Source organism: Prunus mume, linkage group LG2 (assembly GCF_029339155.1).
Source record: "Prunus mume cultivar Tortuosa linkage group LG2, ASM2933915v1, whole genome shotgun sequence".
In the NCBI taxonomy this organism is placed as follows: domain Eukaryota; kingdom Viridiplantae; phylum Streptophyta; class Magnoliopsida; order Rosales; family Rosaceae; genus Prunus; species Prunus mume.
This window is the reverse complement of record NC_142699.1, coordinates 17,367,656-17,380,326: the sequence shown is the minus strand read 5'-3', so window position 1 is coordinate 17,380,326 and position 12,671 is coordinate 17,367,656. Positions and strand designations below refer to the sequence as shown.

General features: G+C 41.3%; 4 protein-coding genes across 4 annotated transcripts; 3 read left to right on the top strand and 1 right to left on the bottom strand.

Annotated features, from left to right (window-relative positions):
• The first annotated feature begins 2,238 nt into the window (after nucleotides 1-2,238).
• LOC103341586 (uncharacterized) lies at nucleotides 2,239-4,678 on the top strand. The gene is made up of 2 exons (XM_016796575.2): nucleotides 2,239-2,419; nucleotides 4,110-4,678. The coding sequence occupies exons 1-2, from the start codon at nucleotides 2,300-2,302 to the stop codon at nucleotides 4,458-4,460; spliced, it is 471 nt and encodes a 156-aa protein (XP_016652061.2). The 5' UTR covers nucleotides 2,239-2,299; the 3' UTR covers nucleotides 4,461-4,678.
• A 36-nt stretch (nucleotides 4,679-4,714) lies between these two features.
• LOC103341587 (NHL domain-containing protein) lies at nucleotides 4,715-6,250 on the bottom strand. Its single transcript, XM_008245131.2, has one exon. It carries the CDS (start codon nucleotides 5,920-5,922, stop codon nucleotides 4,807-4,809), a length of 1,116 nt encoding a protein of 371 aa, XP_008243353.2. The 5' UTR covers nucleotides 5,923-6,250; the 3' UTR covers nucleotides 4,715-4,806.
• Nucleotides 6,251-6,483: 233 nt separating this feature from the next.
• Nucleotides 6,484-8,273, top strand: LOC103341588 (uncharacterized). Its single transcript, XM_008245132.3, has 5 exons — nucleotides 6,484-7,006; nucleotides 7,287-7,374; nucleotides 7,525-7,595; nucleotides 7,699-7,755; nucleotides 7,897-8,273. The coding sequence occupies exons 1-5, from the start codon at nucleotides 6,905-6,907 to the stop codon at nucleotides 8,107-8,109; spliced, it is 531 nt and encodes a 176-aa protein (XP_008243354.1). The 5' UTR covers nucleotides 6,484-6,904; the 3' UTR covers nucleotides 8,110-8,273.
• Nucleotides 8,274-10,860: 2,587 nt separating this feature from the next.
• Nucleotides 10,861-11,773, top strand: LOC103341589 (uncharacterized). The gene has a single exon (XM_008245133.3). It carries the CDS (start codon nucleotides 11,063-11,065, stop codon nucleotides 11,522-11,524), a length of 462 nt encoding a protein of 153 aa, XP_008243355.3. The 5' UTR covers nucleotides 10,861-11,062; the 3' UTR covers nucleotides 11,525-11,773.
• The last annotated feature ends 898 nt before the right edge of the window (nucleotides 11,774-12,671 follow it).

Below are 12,671 nucleotides of genomic sequence, written 5' to 3'. Positions count from 1 at the left end.
ACTCTTTTGGGCTAAAATGGCCAGTGCCAAAAAAGGCTGGAGGCTGGCAAATTCTTGATGGTAGTAGAGTGATAGTAGAGTTTGTCCTGAGAGCTGTGATTTTTCTTTCATGGGCTTCTGACAATCTGGTGTCTCTCCCCAGGTAACTGATTTATTTGGGCATGGTCCGACAGCTTGCTTTCTGGAAGGATCTCATCCTTCGTGGAGAGCTCATGAGGCCATTAATGGCAAATTCTTAGGATGTGGGTTGAGTAAGAGAGAAAAGTAGAGTAACTCAAAAATAACCTTTCAACCAAAAAGGCCCACTTGCTGACAACCATGGCCCTACAACCCTTGCACCAACACTGCTTGGAGCTTATTAAACCTGGAGTCCATATTCCGTCCTGCGAACTGATGCATGAGAGCTTGGAAGAAGAGAAGAAAAGAAGGAAGAAGGATGGCTGAAAATAGGAGTATGAGATGGGGTCTTGATACTGATTTTTGATGGGGTCACCTGAAGGAGAAAGGAAGAAAGACTGAAGGGATGGGATATTAATTAAAGCTTCCAGTGGCCTTCTCTATGCATAAATCTCTGCACTGGAACCTCACATAGACAGCTTTTGTTCGTGCCACAATGACATTCTCTAATCGTGATCTGGAATTTTTTTTTTGTCTCTCCCCTTAGGTGACGGAAGGGAATCTGATCGTGTCATTTTGGCCCTTGAACCGCAATGGTGATTACTCTGTGAAATCCGGATACCACCTTATTCATTCCGGCGACTTCTCCAATGTTCACTTGCGCCCTTCTAGTCTTCATGCTCCTACTAATGTTCTTTGGAAAATGATCTGGAACTCCTTCCTTAATCCCAAAATTAAAAAACTTTTTATGGAAAGTTCTTTCAGGTTGCTTGGCTTTGAAGGAAAATTTGTTCAAGCGGCATCTTAGTGATTTCCCCATTTACCCCCAGTGTGAGCAGGCTTCTAAATCTTTGTAGCACTTATTCCTCTTATGTGGTTGGGTCAAGTTGGTTTGGTTTGGCAGCCTCATGAACTATCGTGTTGATAGGCAACGTGTCACCTCTATGGTTGAATGGCTTTACGAAGTGATTGGGCCTCATAGTTCTCTTTGTGTTGACAGAACCTGAATTATTTCCCATGTGGCCTACACTTGTTAGGGCATTTGGCGTAGTTGTTGTGCGAAGATCTTTGATGGCAGTCCTTTGTGTCCAAATCAAACATTGTCCCATATAAAATGCATGATCTCTGACTTTGATTTGTTGAAGGATGTTTCTCATCCCGTGCACCAACCTGGTACCACCTATACATTTGATGATGTTTGGTCCCTCCTGCCTGCTACTTGGAGCAAGTTAAATGTGAATGCTAGTTGGACAACGACTCATCCTGGTCTGGTCTTGGAGGGTAATTGAAATTCAGTGGTGTTTTCATAGATGGTTTTTGCTTGTAAAATTGCAAATTCCGTTCTTGAAGTGAAGCCCATGGCTCTTCTTTGGTCTATCACTTGAGGTGAGATGGGTCTAGCAAACGTTGTCATTGAATAGGACTCCAAAGTGCTTGTGAATTGCACAAGGGGGAAAATTCGTTAAGGAATTTGGTCCATCTACCCCATCCTCTCTGCCATTAGAAGATGTTGCGACAATTTTATCTCTTGTGATTGGCGATGGACTTCTCGCCGGGCCAATAGGGTCATTGACGCCGTTGCAGCTATTGCTAGGAGGACGAAGTGTGATAAGGTTTGGCTTGACAGAAGGCCCTTCTTCCCTTGTGTTTGTTCTTCAATCGGATGGTCTGCCTTGCCCCCCTATGTTAATCTCCTTTTAGCTAAAGGCTGACGTGCTCCTTTGGTGACGTCCTAGTTTGTGGCCATCTAGTTTCTATTACTTTCAATTTTCTTCATTTCTAGCATGTCTGTGTTTTTTCTGCTTGCTCCTGGGCGAGTTTGTCCCCTAGGCTGCTATCTTTTTCTTTCCATGTTTATGTTCCTTTTGGGTTGCTTTCCCTTCAAGTGAAGTTTCCCTTTCGACGAAAAAAAAAAAATGTCTCCATTTCGATCAATCGATTTTCTTTGCATCATTCATATATTTTTGTGTTCGGGGTGGGAGGGTTTACACTCGGGCCCGTTGGTGACATAAAAAACCTTGGGCCAACAAAAAACAACCAGTCCAAGATAAGTGAAATCGTATTACTATTACACAAGGCCCACTAATTTGTTTGTGTCTCTTTAGCTCTACGGACTGCCCCTTCAAACTCCACAAATAAACAAGTTTCAGTGTCGGAGACCGTTGATTTTTGCGGGGGACAGATGGCATTCTCAAGTTGCAAGCTGGTGGGCGGCGGTTCGCTTCCTTCGGCAGTCGGAGAGAACCAGTTACCCTGGAAGTGCTCGGTGATGACAACCCCGAAGAGAGCTCTTCCTCTTCAGGTTCATTTTTAACTCATCACCTTAATTTGGCTTTGGCCTCCTCCAGAGTTGAGATTCAAGTTCAACACTAGTAAAACCACTTTGCTTAGCTGAACTCATCAGTCTCCTTCTACTATTTGATTTTCAACCGCCATTGCTGGGCCTGAGAGACTAGATTCATCCACTCTGTGCTGCTCAAAATCCTTTTATTGTCATTTATTTTGTGATTAGAAATTAATATTTGTCCTCTGAATCGTTGACCCACCTCTTTTTCCGAGCTCATGTCTGTAGCAGAAATTCATTAAGATTGGTTGATAATTTATTTATTTTTGGGGTGGAGTTTTCAACTGCAAATGCATTTGGGTTTTCCTTTTAAACCCAATTATGTAATATGAATTATCTCTAGGTAATTTACTTTACCGGATCATTCTTTGTAGTAAACTCCGTGCTGCAATCATTTAGGAATGTACTATACTAGTGGGTCGCATTTTGTTCACATAGTTGCAGATCAAAAACATGTGTAATTTCATAACAATGAATGAGTTGTTTAAGTTTATGTTTCCTTATTTTCGGAAATTTGTTAAGAAACTTAAATTGTAAGCTGTAAGGTTTGAATTCTCTCTTTTGATATCCTAATGTTTGTATACTTTTGTCTAACTCAGTTAATTGGTCCTCTGATATGTGAGGCTACAGACCTCCTATGTCTATAGATTGTAGCGCGCACCTGCAGTCGGAACTTAATTTCAGCTCAACAGTTTTTTTGTTCCAAAGTAGTTTTACCAGTTGGTATCACTGAGTCGGAACTTAATCGTCTCATGCCATGTGAAACTAAGTGCATTGTTTCCAAATACTTGGAATTGTTTCGATGTTCGTAAATGGTACACATTATGTTTAGAAGATCATCAATTGTATGGTAGCATAATATTTGGGCGATCATCAATTACATATGCAGCTGCTGATCTGCCTAATATGGTCCATAAACAAGCAGGTTAAGAGCATGATATTAAACCGTGGACCATGGCATCCTTAGATTTCATAGTTGGCATTTAAATTTCATTGCAGGAGTCTCTGCTTCCTGAGTTTCAGACAAGAGGAGAAGAGAAATATCTTTCTTAGCTTCCATAGAATCTGTGTACTGTATGTTTTTGGCGGAGATAAGTTACCTAGATTTCGATAATAGAACCTAGGGTACTTGTGTCACATTTGTTGTAACCTTTTCCATATGGTGCCCATTGCTCAAGTTAATTTCTGGCCACAATGTAAGCTTGTTGTGATGAATTCATGCTAATCTGAATAAGAAGTACCAAATATATGCTCTGTTTTGTCATCTCTAGTTTGAGTGTTTTTATCCCAAAGATCTAAGACTCTAACCTACTGAAAATTTCATTAATTTCTGGTCATAAATACAAATGGATCACAAGGAAGATGGATTAGTTTTTGCTTAGTGTTACGCATCCTTCTTTTGGTAATTAGGGTCCCTCTAAACTGTATTGCTTAATGGTTAAATCATACATAACTTGAGCAGATTGATTTTTATTTGTCAAAGGGCCTCCAGAAAGTAGGCTCTAATACCCTTATTAGTACTTTCTAGTACTTCTCAGTTCTTGGTTACACTACAAGTAACAAAAGACTAAGTTCGTTCGTGTAGGACTACTGAATTCATCTCTGAGATGCACCTTTATTTAACTTCTCCTTTTCTGAATTATTGCAGGTGAGAAGTGAGGGAAAACGCAAAATAGAAGCTCCAAAAGCCTCTGGCGTTTCACGAAGAGATTTGGTGTTATGTTTGCCTGCTGGGACACTGGCAGCAGCCACTCTTTTTCCTATAAAACCTGCGGAAGCGCGCATTGTCAAGCCCGAGATCAGGAGGAAAATTCAAGAGAAGTTTGAGAAGATCAGGGAACAGTTTGGGTTGTCAAAGCCAAAGACCAATGATGGGAAAGAGCCATACCCATCACCACCATCGTCAGAGGAGAAAAAGCCTCAAACTTTGCCCCCTGCACCACCTCAAAATGCTCAAGGAAGCCTGCTTGTACCACCAGTGGAAGCAATTCTGCCTTGAGATGGTAATTCTTCTCTGATAAATGGTCATTCATTCCATTGTTGGGGTTGTTGAACTTTGGCTGCCAAGTAGTTTTGTTGAGACAGTAGAGCATGACACTTGTCGAAAGTTTATGCTTGTATAGAATTTTAATTGGCCTCTGTTAATTCAGAACTTGGGATCACGATTTCGTTGTTGAATATCAGTAATAAACCTATGAGTGCATGATCATTTTTGCTGCTGGCTATGTTTTTCTTTGTTACCATGTGCAAATCTTATATTGCAGAAAAATCAAACTTCATTGATATTTGATCTGTTACAACAGTAATCTACAAAATGAGAAAAAAGAAAAACGAAGGAACAAAAACTAATTGGTCTTTTTGTTCAAGTTGCCAACAAGCTGGCGCATCTGAAACCTCCAAAACAAGAAATAAGCTAATCCCAAGCCGATCAAAACGAAAATCCAAACACTGTCTTCCTTGCTCTCCCTCACCGATCTCACCTCCGCAATGCTAAACTCCTCCCTCTCCACATTTCCCGTCATACCCTCCATGACGTGCCCACGCAGCACATACACCCTGTCCTCCGCCCCGACCGCCACCGAAGTAGGAAAACCCTCGGCGTCGAGGTCAATTTTGTCATAAATCGCACCCTCCCCCCAACTGTCCTGGCTCTTCAAGAACCACAGCGTCTTATGGGACACCACCAAAACGACGCCGTCGCTTCTGATCGCGATCCCGTCGGCGAAATGCATGTCCTCCGGCAGCAGCACCAGCCTCGCCGTCCCGTCCTCCGCGTCCACCTTGAACATCTTGCCCGTATTCGATTGCACCACCAAAAGATACCCCTTACTGTTATAAGCGACGCCGTTTAGGCCGCAGAAACTATACGGCAGGTCTCGGTCCACGGGCTGCGCAGTGAACGCCCGAGACTTGGAGAAGATAGAGGCCTCCCCTTGGGCGTTGACCTTCCAGATGAAGTTGCCGGCCGAGTTGGTGACGTAGGCGTTGCCCTTGAAGTCCACCGCGACGTCGTTCGCGATCTGACGTGTCCCGTCGCTGACGTCATCTGAGGGGAGGGGGGAAAGGAAGAGGCGTTGGCGCGTGCGGAGGTCGTAGGCAGCGAGCGCGTTGAATTCGGGGAGCGGGGCCAGGGCGTGAATATTGGCGAGGAGGCGGTTGTTGACGGAGTCGACGGTGAGGCCGACAACGGAGACGTTTTCGGGGAGGGTAGGGTCGGAGATTAGGGTGTCGACGACGCCGGCGTCGGAGACAGAGACTATGATGCGATGGTGGAGGGAGCCGACAATGAAGTGCTGGGCGGATGGGTCATAGGTGACGCCTTCTGGGTAGAGGTTTGGGGATCGGAAATCGATGTGGTGGGGCTTTCCGGCTTGGGTTAGGGTTGGGATTGGGCCCAGCAAGATGGTGAGGACGATGACAATGAAGGAGAGAAACGATGGTCTGGATGCGATTGGAGGCATGGTGTTTTTCGTTTTTCAATGTTGGAGTGGTGATGGAAGTATGTAGTGTCACTGGTGTGCATTTATAGTGATATAAAAGATTATTTCTTGTCAAACAATCCAAGGCCAGGCAGCCTCCAGTCTCCCATTTCCAGATATGATTTCTTGTCAAAACAACAAACGATGGATGAAATCGCCGGAAAAATTGAACAAACAAACTCTTTGCGGCCGTCGATTTCCTTTCTCAAAGCTAAAGAGAGCAAGCAAAACAAAGCTAACAAGAAAAAGTCGCTGTTAATAACCTTGTTCAGTTTTGTTTTGGATCCAAACTTCCAAAGGCTGACAAAACCTAAGTTTACGTGCGGTAGCCCAAAGTCCAATCTCTTTCAGGCCTGAGATGAAGTAGCCCAAGCTAATATTAGAACTTCAAATTCCAAAGCCTAGTTTCTTTTTGTTGGACTTGGGACATAGTTTCAGCCCATGGCACATTTACCTTTGTGCCCACTTCTTCAAATTGGAATCTCTGCCATCAACATTAAAAATAAAAAATAAGCATGCTGTTTTTCTTCATTTTTGTCCAAGCTGAGCTGAACATTTAGCAAACCAGAAAATATCTAAACCCCGAAAATATCTACGGCCCTTGTCGCAAAAGAAACTTCCACGTCATTTATTAAGTTGTTCCGGAACATTCCAGATTGGAAACCCAGAAGATATTTTTCCTCTGTTTTCAGAAACCGCCATAGCTAAGCCAGCCATCACTGTATTATAAATACGCTACCACCACCCTCCACTTCAATCTGTTCTTGTTTGTATTACTTGGTAATATTTCAATGGTCCTCTGGTTTCTATAGCATTCAAGATTAACAAGAGTCTGATATCAGAACTGTACACGTGGTTAATAGAAGTGCTTGAGGAACTTGTGCTTTGCGAAGTTGGGTGTTTGATTGGGAATTAAAAGAAGCTCTGAGATTGGTTTTCTTGGGTGGTGGTGATTTTGGTGGATATGGAAGCTGGACAGGGTTCGCCATCTTACTACAGAGTTCTTGGTGTCAGTTCGGACTCTTCCATTGAAGATATAAGGCGTGCTTACCGCAAGCTTGCTATGGTAGGTAAAATTTATCATCTTCTCTTTTCTTTTCTAGATTCTAATTTTCATATATGTAAGTGCATGATATATACATAGATCGCGTCCAGAGAAAATGACTAGATTTCGGAGAGAGAAAAAAAAAACCCTGTTTTTTACATGGTGACAATGAGAAGAAAAGATGCGTCTTTTTGGTTGGGTTTCTGTGCTTTTGGATTATTTAATTCGGAAATTTTTGTGCTAATTAATGAAATGAGTGTAGAGTTGACGTTGTGTATTTGGTTAACTTGTGTTGGTGCAGCAATGGCATCCGGACAGGTGGACAAGAACACCTTCTTTGTTGGGTGAAGCCAAGCGAAAATTCCAGCTTATTCAAGAAGCCTATTCAGGTATATAAACATAATTTTTTAAATGGTGTTTTTGTGTGTGTAGGGTTTCTTCTTGAATTATTAATTATTTTCATTTAAAAGAATCTTCGAGTGTCGATTGATTTGATACAGCTTTTGTTTAACCCTGTTTTTGGGTTTTGATTGGAGCAGTGTTATCAGACCGGAGGAAGCGGACCATGTACGATGCAGGCTTATATGATCCTGATGAGGAAGACGACGAGGTGGGTCTTTATGTTTCTATTGTTCTTCAATCAAGGCCCTTTTTGTATGTTGATTTAAGCTGTCTTTGGCACCTAATTTACACACAATTGATGTGTACCGCAGGGATTCTGTGATTTTGTGCAAGAAATGGTCTCTCTCATGGCCGAATCCAGAAGAGAGGTAGACTAGACTAGACTCTCTGATCTTGTTTTCTTTTTTTAGCTTAATTTGGTTGGTTCGTGGTGTGATGGTAGAGAGAGTTTCTACTTGGTCGTTTCTAGGAATTCTAATTGGGGTTATGTAATTTGGAGTGGTGATCAGGCAAAGAATTATAGCATGGAGGATCTACAGACAATGTTGATGGAGATGGCCCAAGGGTTCGAGTCTCCTCCTCCGTCTCTGTTCTGTGGACAATCAGCTTTTGAACAGTCTGGATGCTTCAAGACCAAGAGGACGCGTCTGGAATCTCATTCAGGGGTGGACGGCTCAGCTCTACACGTACCAAGCCTAGGAAATGGCTTCTTTTCATTTTAGTGGGGGAAGTGGTTGCTTGTTGTACTTTGCCTTTTGCTGTTGTGGTCAATTCTGAGTGACTTTGTAGAAAATGTTTTTAGGAAATCTCAAGTCCCTGCCATTGGGCCTGTTTGTTGTACTGGACGTAATTTGGAGGCAATGGAATTGTGCAAACTTAGTTTGTATGCCTTTGCCTTGAAAGATTGATTGGGGTTTAATGAACAAAAGCCCAACCCAGGAAAAAGAATGACTTGATTTGATCTTGCAATGCATAGGGCCATCGTACAAATACAGTGAGCTTTGGATTTGAATGGGATGGCCCATGCTATGCTTTGTCGCTTAATTGGAGTTTGGACTTTTCTTTAATAATTGCCTAAGGTTGTTGAGTGGGTTGGCTTTTCATGTTGCATTGCTTTCTCTTGGAATTACTTGCGGAAAAAGGAAAAGCATTTGGTACTGATTTTTTTTAATTACTGAACATAATGACAACAATGTTGATATAAAGTTATGGTGGCGCTGGGCCAAGCCAAAAGTATATCCATTGATTTGTGTTCGCAGTACTTGAATAATTGAATTTAATCAATAAGCAGCTTCCCAGTCGTATTGGTGCAATCCTTCTCACCAGCTCCATATATAAAACAAGTCTGCATATCTCTTGGCCTTCATTTCAACCTTACCCAGTTATTGGCTATTCTTACAGGGCATATTATTATTACTTGTCATATTGGCATGTGGTCAAGGCAAAAGCTGTTTTTGAAGTAATTTTTGCATATTCCAAGTACACCATGTGATTGTTTTTGGTGTTATTTTCCTGCCAAATAATGAATGCACCATGATTATTTCATTATTGGACTAACAATTAATAATTGGTTTCCAGGAAAAGCAATACTGATTAGTTTTAAGGAAAGAAGGTTCCGAAGATCATCATCCTTAGCTATAGCTAGGCTGAATGAATGAATTATTTATAGTAGTGTGTGTTATTGGGGAAGTAGACCTGGATCTGAATGAAGAAAAGGGAAGGGAAGAATATGCTTTGAGAGAATGGGACGGTGCCCCTTTATAACCAATTATCTCCGTCTCTCCCTTTGAGACGCATATATGTAGATTCCACATTCATAGCTTTTTGTATCCTCTCTCTCTCTCTCTCTCTCTCTTAAGTTTCTTCAGGGTTAAGTTCCTCATCACTACAATTTCAATGTGTCTCTCTGTGGCTAAAAGCAACAGTTTAATACTGCACACTTGGGTTACAACAACACAAATTAGCACTGTAAAGCTCAAAGCCCCAAAGTGAGAGAGAGAAAAGGTAAATCTTATAAAATGATTCATTTTTTGATGATCCAAGCAAAAGGTGCAGTGCAGTGCAGGTGTCTCTCTCTCTCTCTCTCCCGGAACTGCAGCTCATCAAACGTGTAGAGAGTAGGGCCTCTATGTCATCAAACGTGTCCATAATATGGGCATTGGAAATTGGAATCTCCCAAATATTGACAATGAAATGTTGATTTGTTTGTGGCTTGTGGCCACTAGTCTTTTGCAAGTCTTCCGCAAGAGTCCTTGGCCTTTGTTTCTTCTCATTCAGAGTCGGTCTTATCATGATAATGTATATCAGTATAATTATAACACCTAGAAGTCTCGCGCATATGAAACTATCGAGGACAAACAAAAGTAGGCAATTTCGACCAAAAAACAAAAGTAGGCAACGACAATTCAACAATTGGGCAATTGACCCCAGCTAAGCTGATGATGATCTGATATTGATATTATATCCACCAATCAATTATGCGGTGCAACATGAAGAACAGAATTCCCCCAAAGGCTCATGAGTCATCATGTGAATGAACACATAATAAACTTACCCAAAAAAAAGAAAATGTTCAAATGATGCAAACGAAGCGGATATTTCATGCTTTCTTCTCTCATTTTTCGCTGGCGATTGATGCTGTATAATTTTGATGCATGTTTATGTTAAAGGGGCCGGTGGCTGGACAATATATCCTGTTTTGTCTAAAGATATTCGGGTTTATTTTATTCTTAATTATAAGCTCAAATGGTCACTTTTTTCTTTTAGATGAAATGAAACCTCCTTTCTATTCTCTTACTTTATATAGTTTTCTTTTTCTTTTTCTTATTGGAGGTGTGTGTATACTCACGACTCAAACTGTTATACATGTGGACAAACTTAATAGAATCCGACAGATCAATTGTAATTTGAAGGTAAAACGAAGAAATGATGGATGGGAACTCCTACTCTAACTATTGTTGCAATCTCTAAGTGGGATTTTCAGTCATCTGTCCCTTTTCTTTCAACAATGAAGACTAAAAAAATTCAAGAAAGAGAAAGCCACAAAATTATATCTAACAAGATCTTCTTTTCTGTTTTTTTGGCTTGCTTGATCTACTTCCATTTTCTCCAACCTCCACAATCGAACTCTTGAATGAATTCATGATTCACCAAAATTGTCTCTAAGATTTGTGATCTTTCAAAGATTCTTTTTAATTACACCTTATTACATTATAGGGCTATGCGTATAGTAAAAGTATCCGACATTATACTATGCATATCGTACATTAAGTAATGATTGATAAGAAAGCAATGTACATATACATACATTCATACGACCATCAAATAAAATAAAAGATTAGACATATGTAAATGGTGCTGGGGGCCACAAATTTGGACCATCCACATGCAGTGCGATTCCCTTGAAGAAAAAGCAACATCTTTCCTTCCCTAGTAGAAATTAGAAAAGCCCCTCACAACACGTCTCCCTCACTTCAATTTCCCATCCCTCAAACCCCCAAAAAAAGCCTACTCTTTTTCACTCCATGCACCTAATAATAACGTAATCTCTCTCTCACACACAGTCTTCCCTTCCCCCTTCTACCAAATTTCCTCAAAGTCACCAAACCCACTCCACCCTAATAAAAACCAGTACCATATCAACATATCAATCAAATTCACAGCCAGGAACTCCCTATGCCGATCAAAATGCGTTGCTTTAAACCTCCGGCACTGGCTATGATTGCCATGTTCCTTTTGATTGCCTCCGTAGCAGGTCCAGTCTATGCTGACGAAACGCCACCCGCGCCTGGGGAGGAAAAGTGCGCCCCATGCTCTCAAAGCCCCCCTCCGCCATCACCGCCGCCACCATCTCCGCCGCCACCGTCACATCCGCCGCCTTCACCCAAAAAACCACCGTCCACTCCGTACTGCCCTCCGCCGCCATCAACAACGCCATCAACGCCATCAACGCCATCAACGCCATCAACACCATCAACACCGTCATCACCTTCCACGCCGTTGATATACATCACCGGTCCACCGGGGGATTTGTACCCTGTTGACCGTAATTTCAATGGTGCTAGCCGGAGTTTGGTCACGGGGTTACCGATTTTGGTTGGCTGTGGATTGTTGGGTCTTCTTCTGGCCTTTTGGTGATCATGTACTTGTTCATTCGTAATTTCTTATGCGGTAAGTAAGATTAGTTCAGATGGTATATGGTTTTAATTAAGGGACATAAAATTTTTCTGGATGTTATAATTAGGGATCAACAGTTTGATTTTTGTACTCCAGGGAATTATAAGGGCACAAATTTAATACTTATATTTTCAAACTTGCTCTTATCAATTGTGTAATAATCTTTCGATTTCAATTTTATTGTCAGTCTCGTGATCAGTAATTACGTAATTGACTTTGTTCTTTTTCTTTTTTCCTAGCTCTTGAATTATGAAATTTAGAATTATGATTGTATTGGTAATTGATGCGATCCGCTGGATATGTTGATTTGAGAGTGTGGATGGATCAGCCAACCCAACCCTACTCACCGGCTTGCACTTCCACTGACGTCTTAATTAAAAAAACTTGCTTTTAATGTGGACCCCCATGATTAATGGGTGATGTGCCTTGTTAGCTTAGCTTAGGAAGGGCTCATGCGTGCAGGTGGCATGTGCTTAATGGACTCAACTATGAATGTGCCACTGTGCATAATTCAAGCCATAACTTGTGCATTTGTTGTTTAGCACCACCACAAAACCAATATTATAGTGTAATCCAATAACATATTAATATAGCACCACCACAAACCAATTTGATGCTATAAATTTATGGTGACAGTTTAATGACTCTAATCAGTTGATTAAATAATATGCGTACTTTATTATTTATATATTTCCAAAAGAAAGAAAAAAAAAATGAAGCAGCGACCATCCTTATTGTTTTAGCATTATATATGCAAGGATAATGATGTCCTTGTATTATGCACTAGTTGCGTTGGGGCGGCCAAGTTCATAACAGATAGATAGAAACTGGTCACCAATTGCCCACACTAGACAAAGACAATGCATTCCAAAACCAACACACACAATTTTCGCAATCTGCTTGCTAAAAGGTTAGATCATTCCTTTAGTTTTATCTAAAACGAACGATACGGTTATTGTATTTTATATAGCAATACGAGATTAATTTGTTATTGTACAGTTTGAAAAAAGTTTGAGCGTTCATCCGGTGAAGGTGACGCGTGTGAATTGATTTCCAATTAGGAAGGTTCACATAGCTTGCCTAGCTTCAGTACGTGGGCCTGTCGGTC

Excerpts from the sequence above, each read along its gene's own strand:
- LOC103341588 (XM_008245132.3), top strand. The coding sequence starts at position 6,905 with ATGGAAGCTGGACAGGGTTCGCCATCTTACTACAGAGTTCTTGGTGTC. Across the intron at positions 7,596-7,698 it reads CTGATGAGGAAGACGACGAG|GGATTCTGTGATTTTGTGCA; the intron begins GTGGGTCTTTAT and ends TGTGTACCGCAG. Across the intron at positions 7,756-7,896 it reads TGGCCGAATCCAGAAGAGAG|GCAAAGAATTATAGCATGGA; the intron begins GTAGACTAGACT and ends AGTGGTGATCAG.
- LOC103341586 (XM_016796575.2), top strand. The coding sequence starts at position 2,300 with ATGGCATTCTCAAGTTGCAAGCTGGTGGGCGGCGGTTCGCTTCCTTCG. Across the intron at positions 2,420-4,109 it reads AGAGAGCTCTTCCTCTTCAG|GTGAGAAGTGAGGGAAAACG; the intron begins GTTCATTTTTAA and ends GAATTATTGCAG.
- LOC103341589 (XM_008245133.3), top strand. The coding sequence starts at position 11,063 with ATGCCGATCAAAATGCGTTGCTTTAAACCTCCGGCACTGGCTATGATT.
- LOC103341587 (XM_008245131.2), bottom strand. The coding sequence starts at position 5,922 with ATGCCTCCAATCGCATCCAGACCATCGTTTCTCTCCTTCATTGTCATC.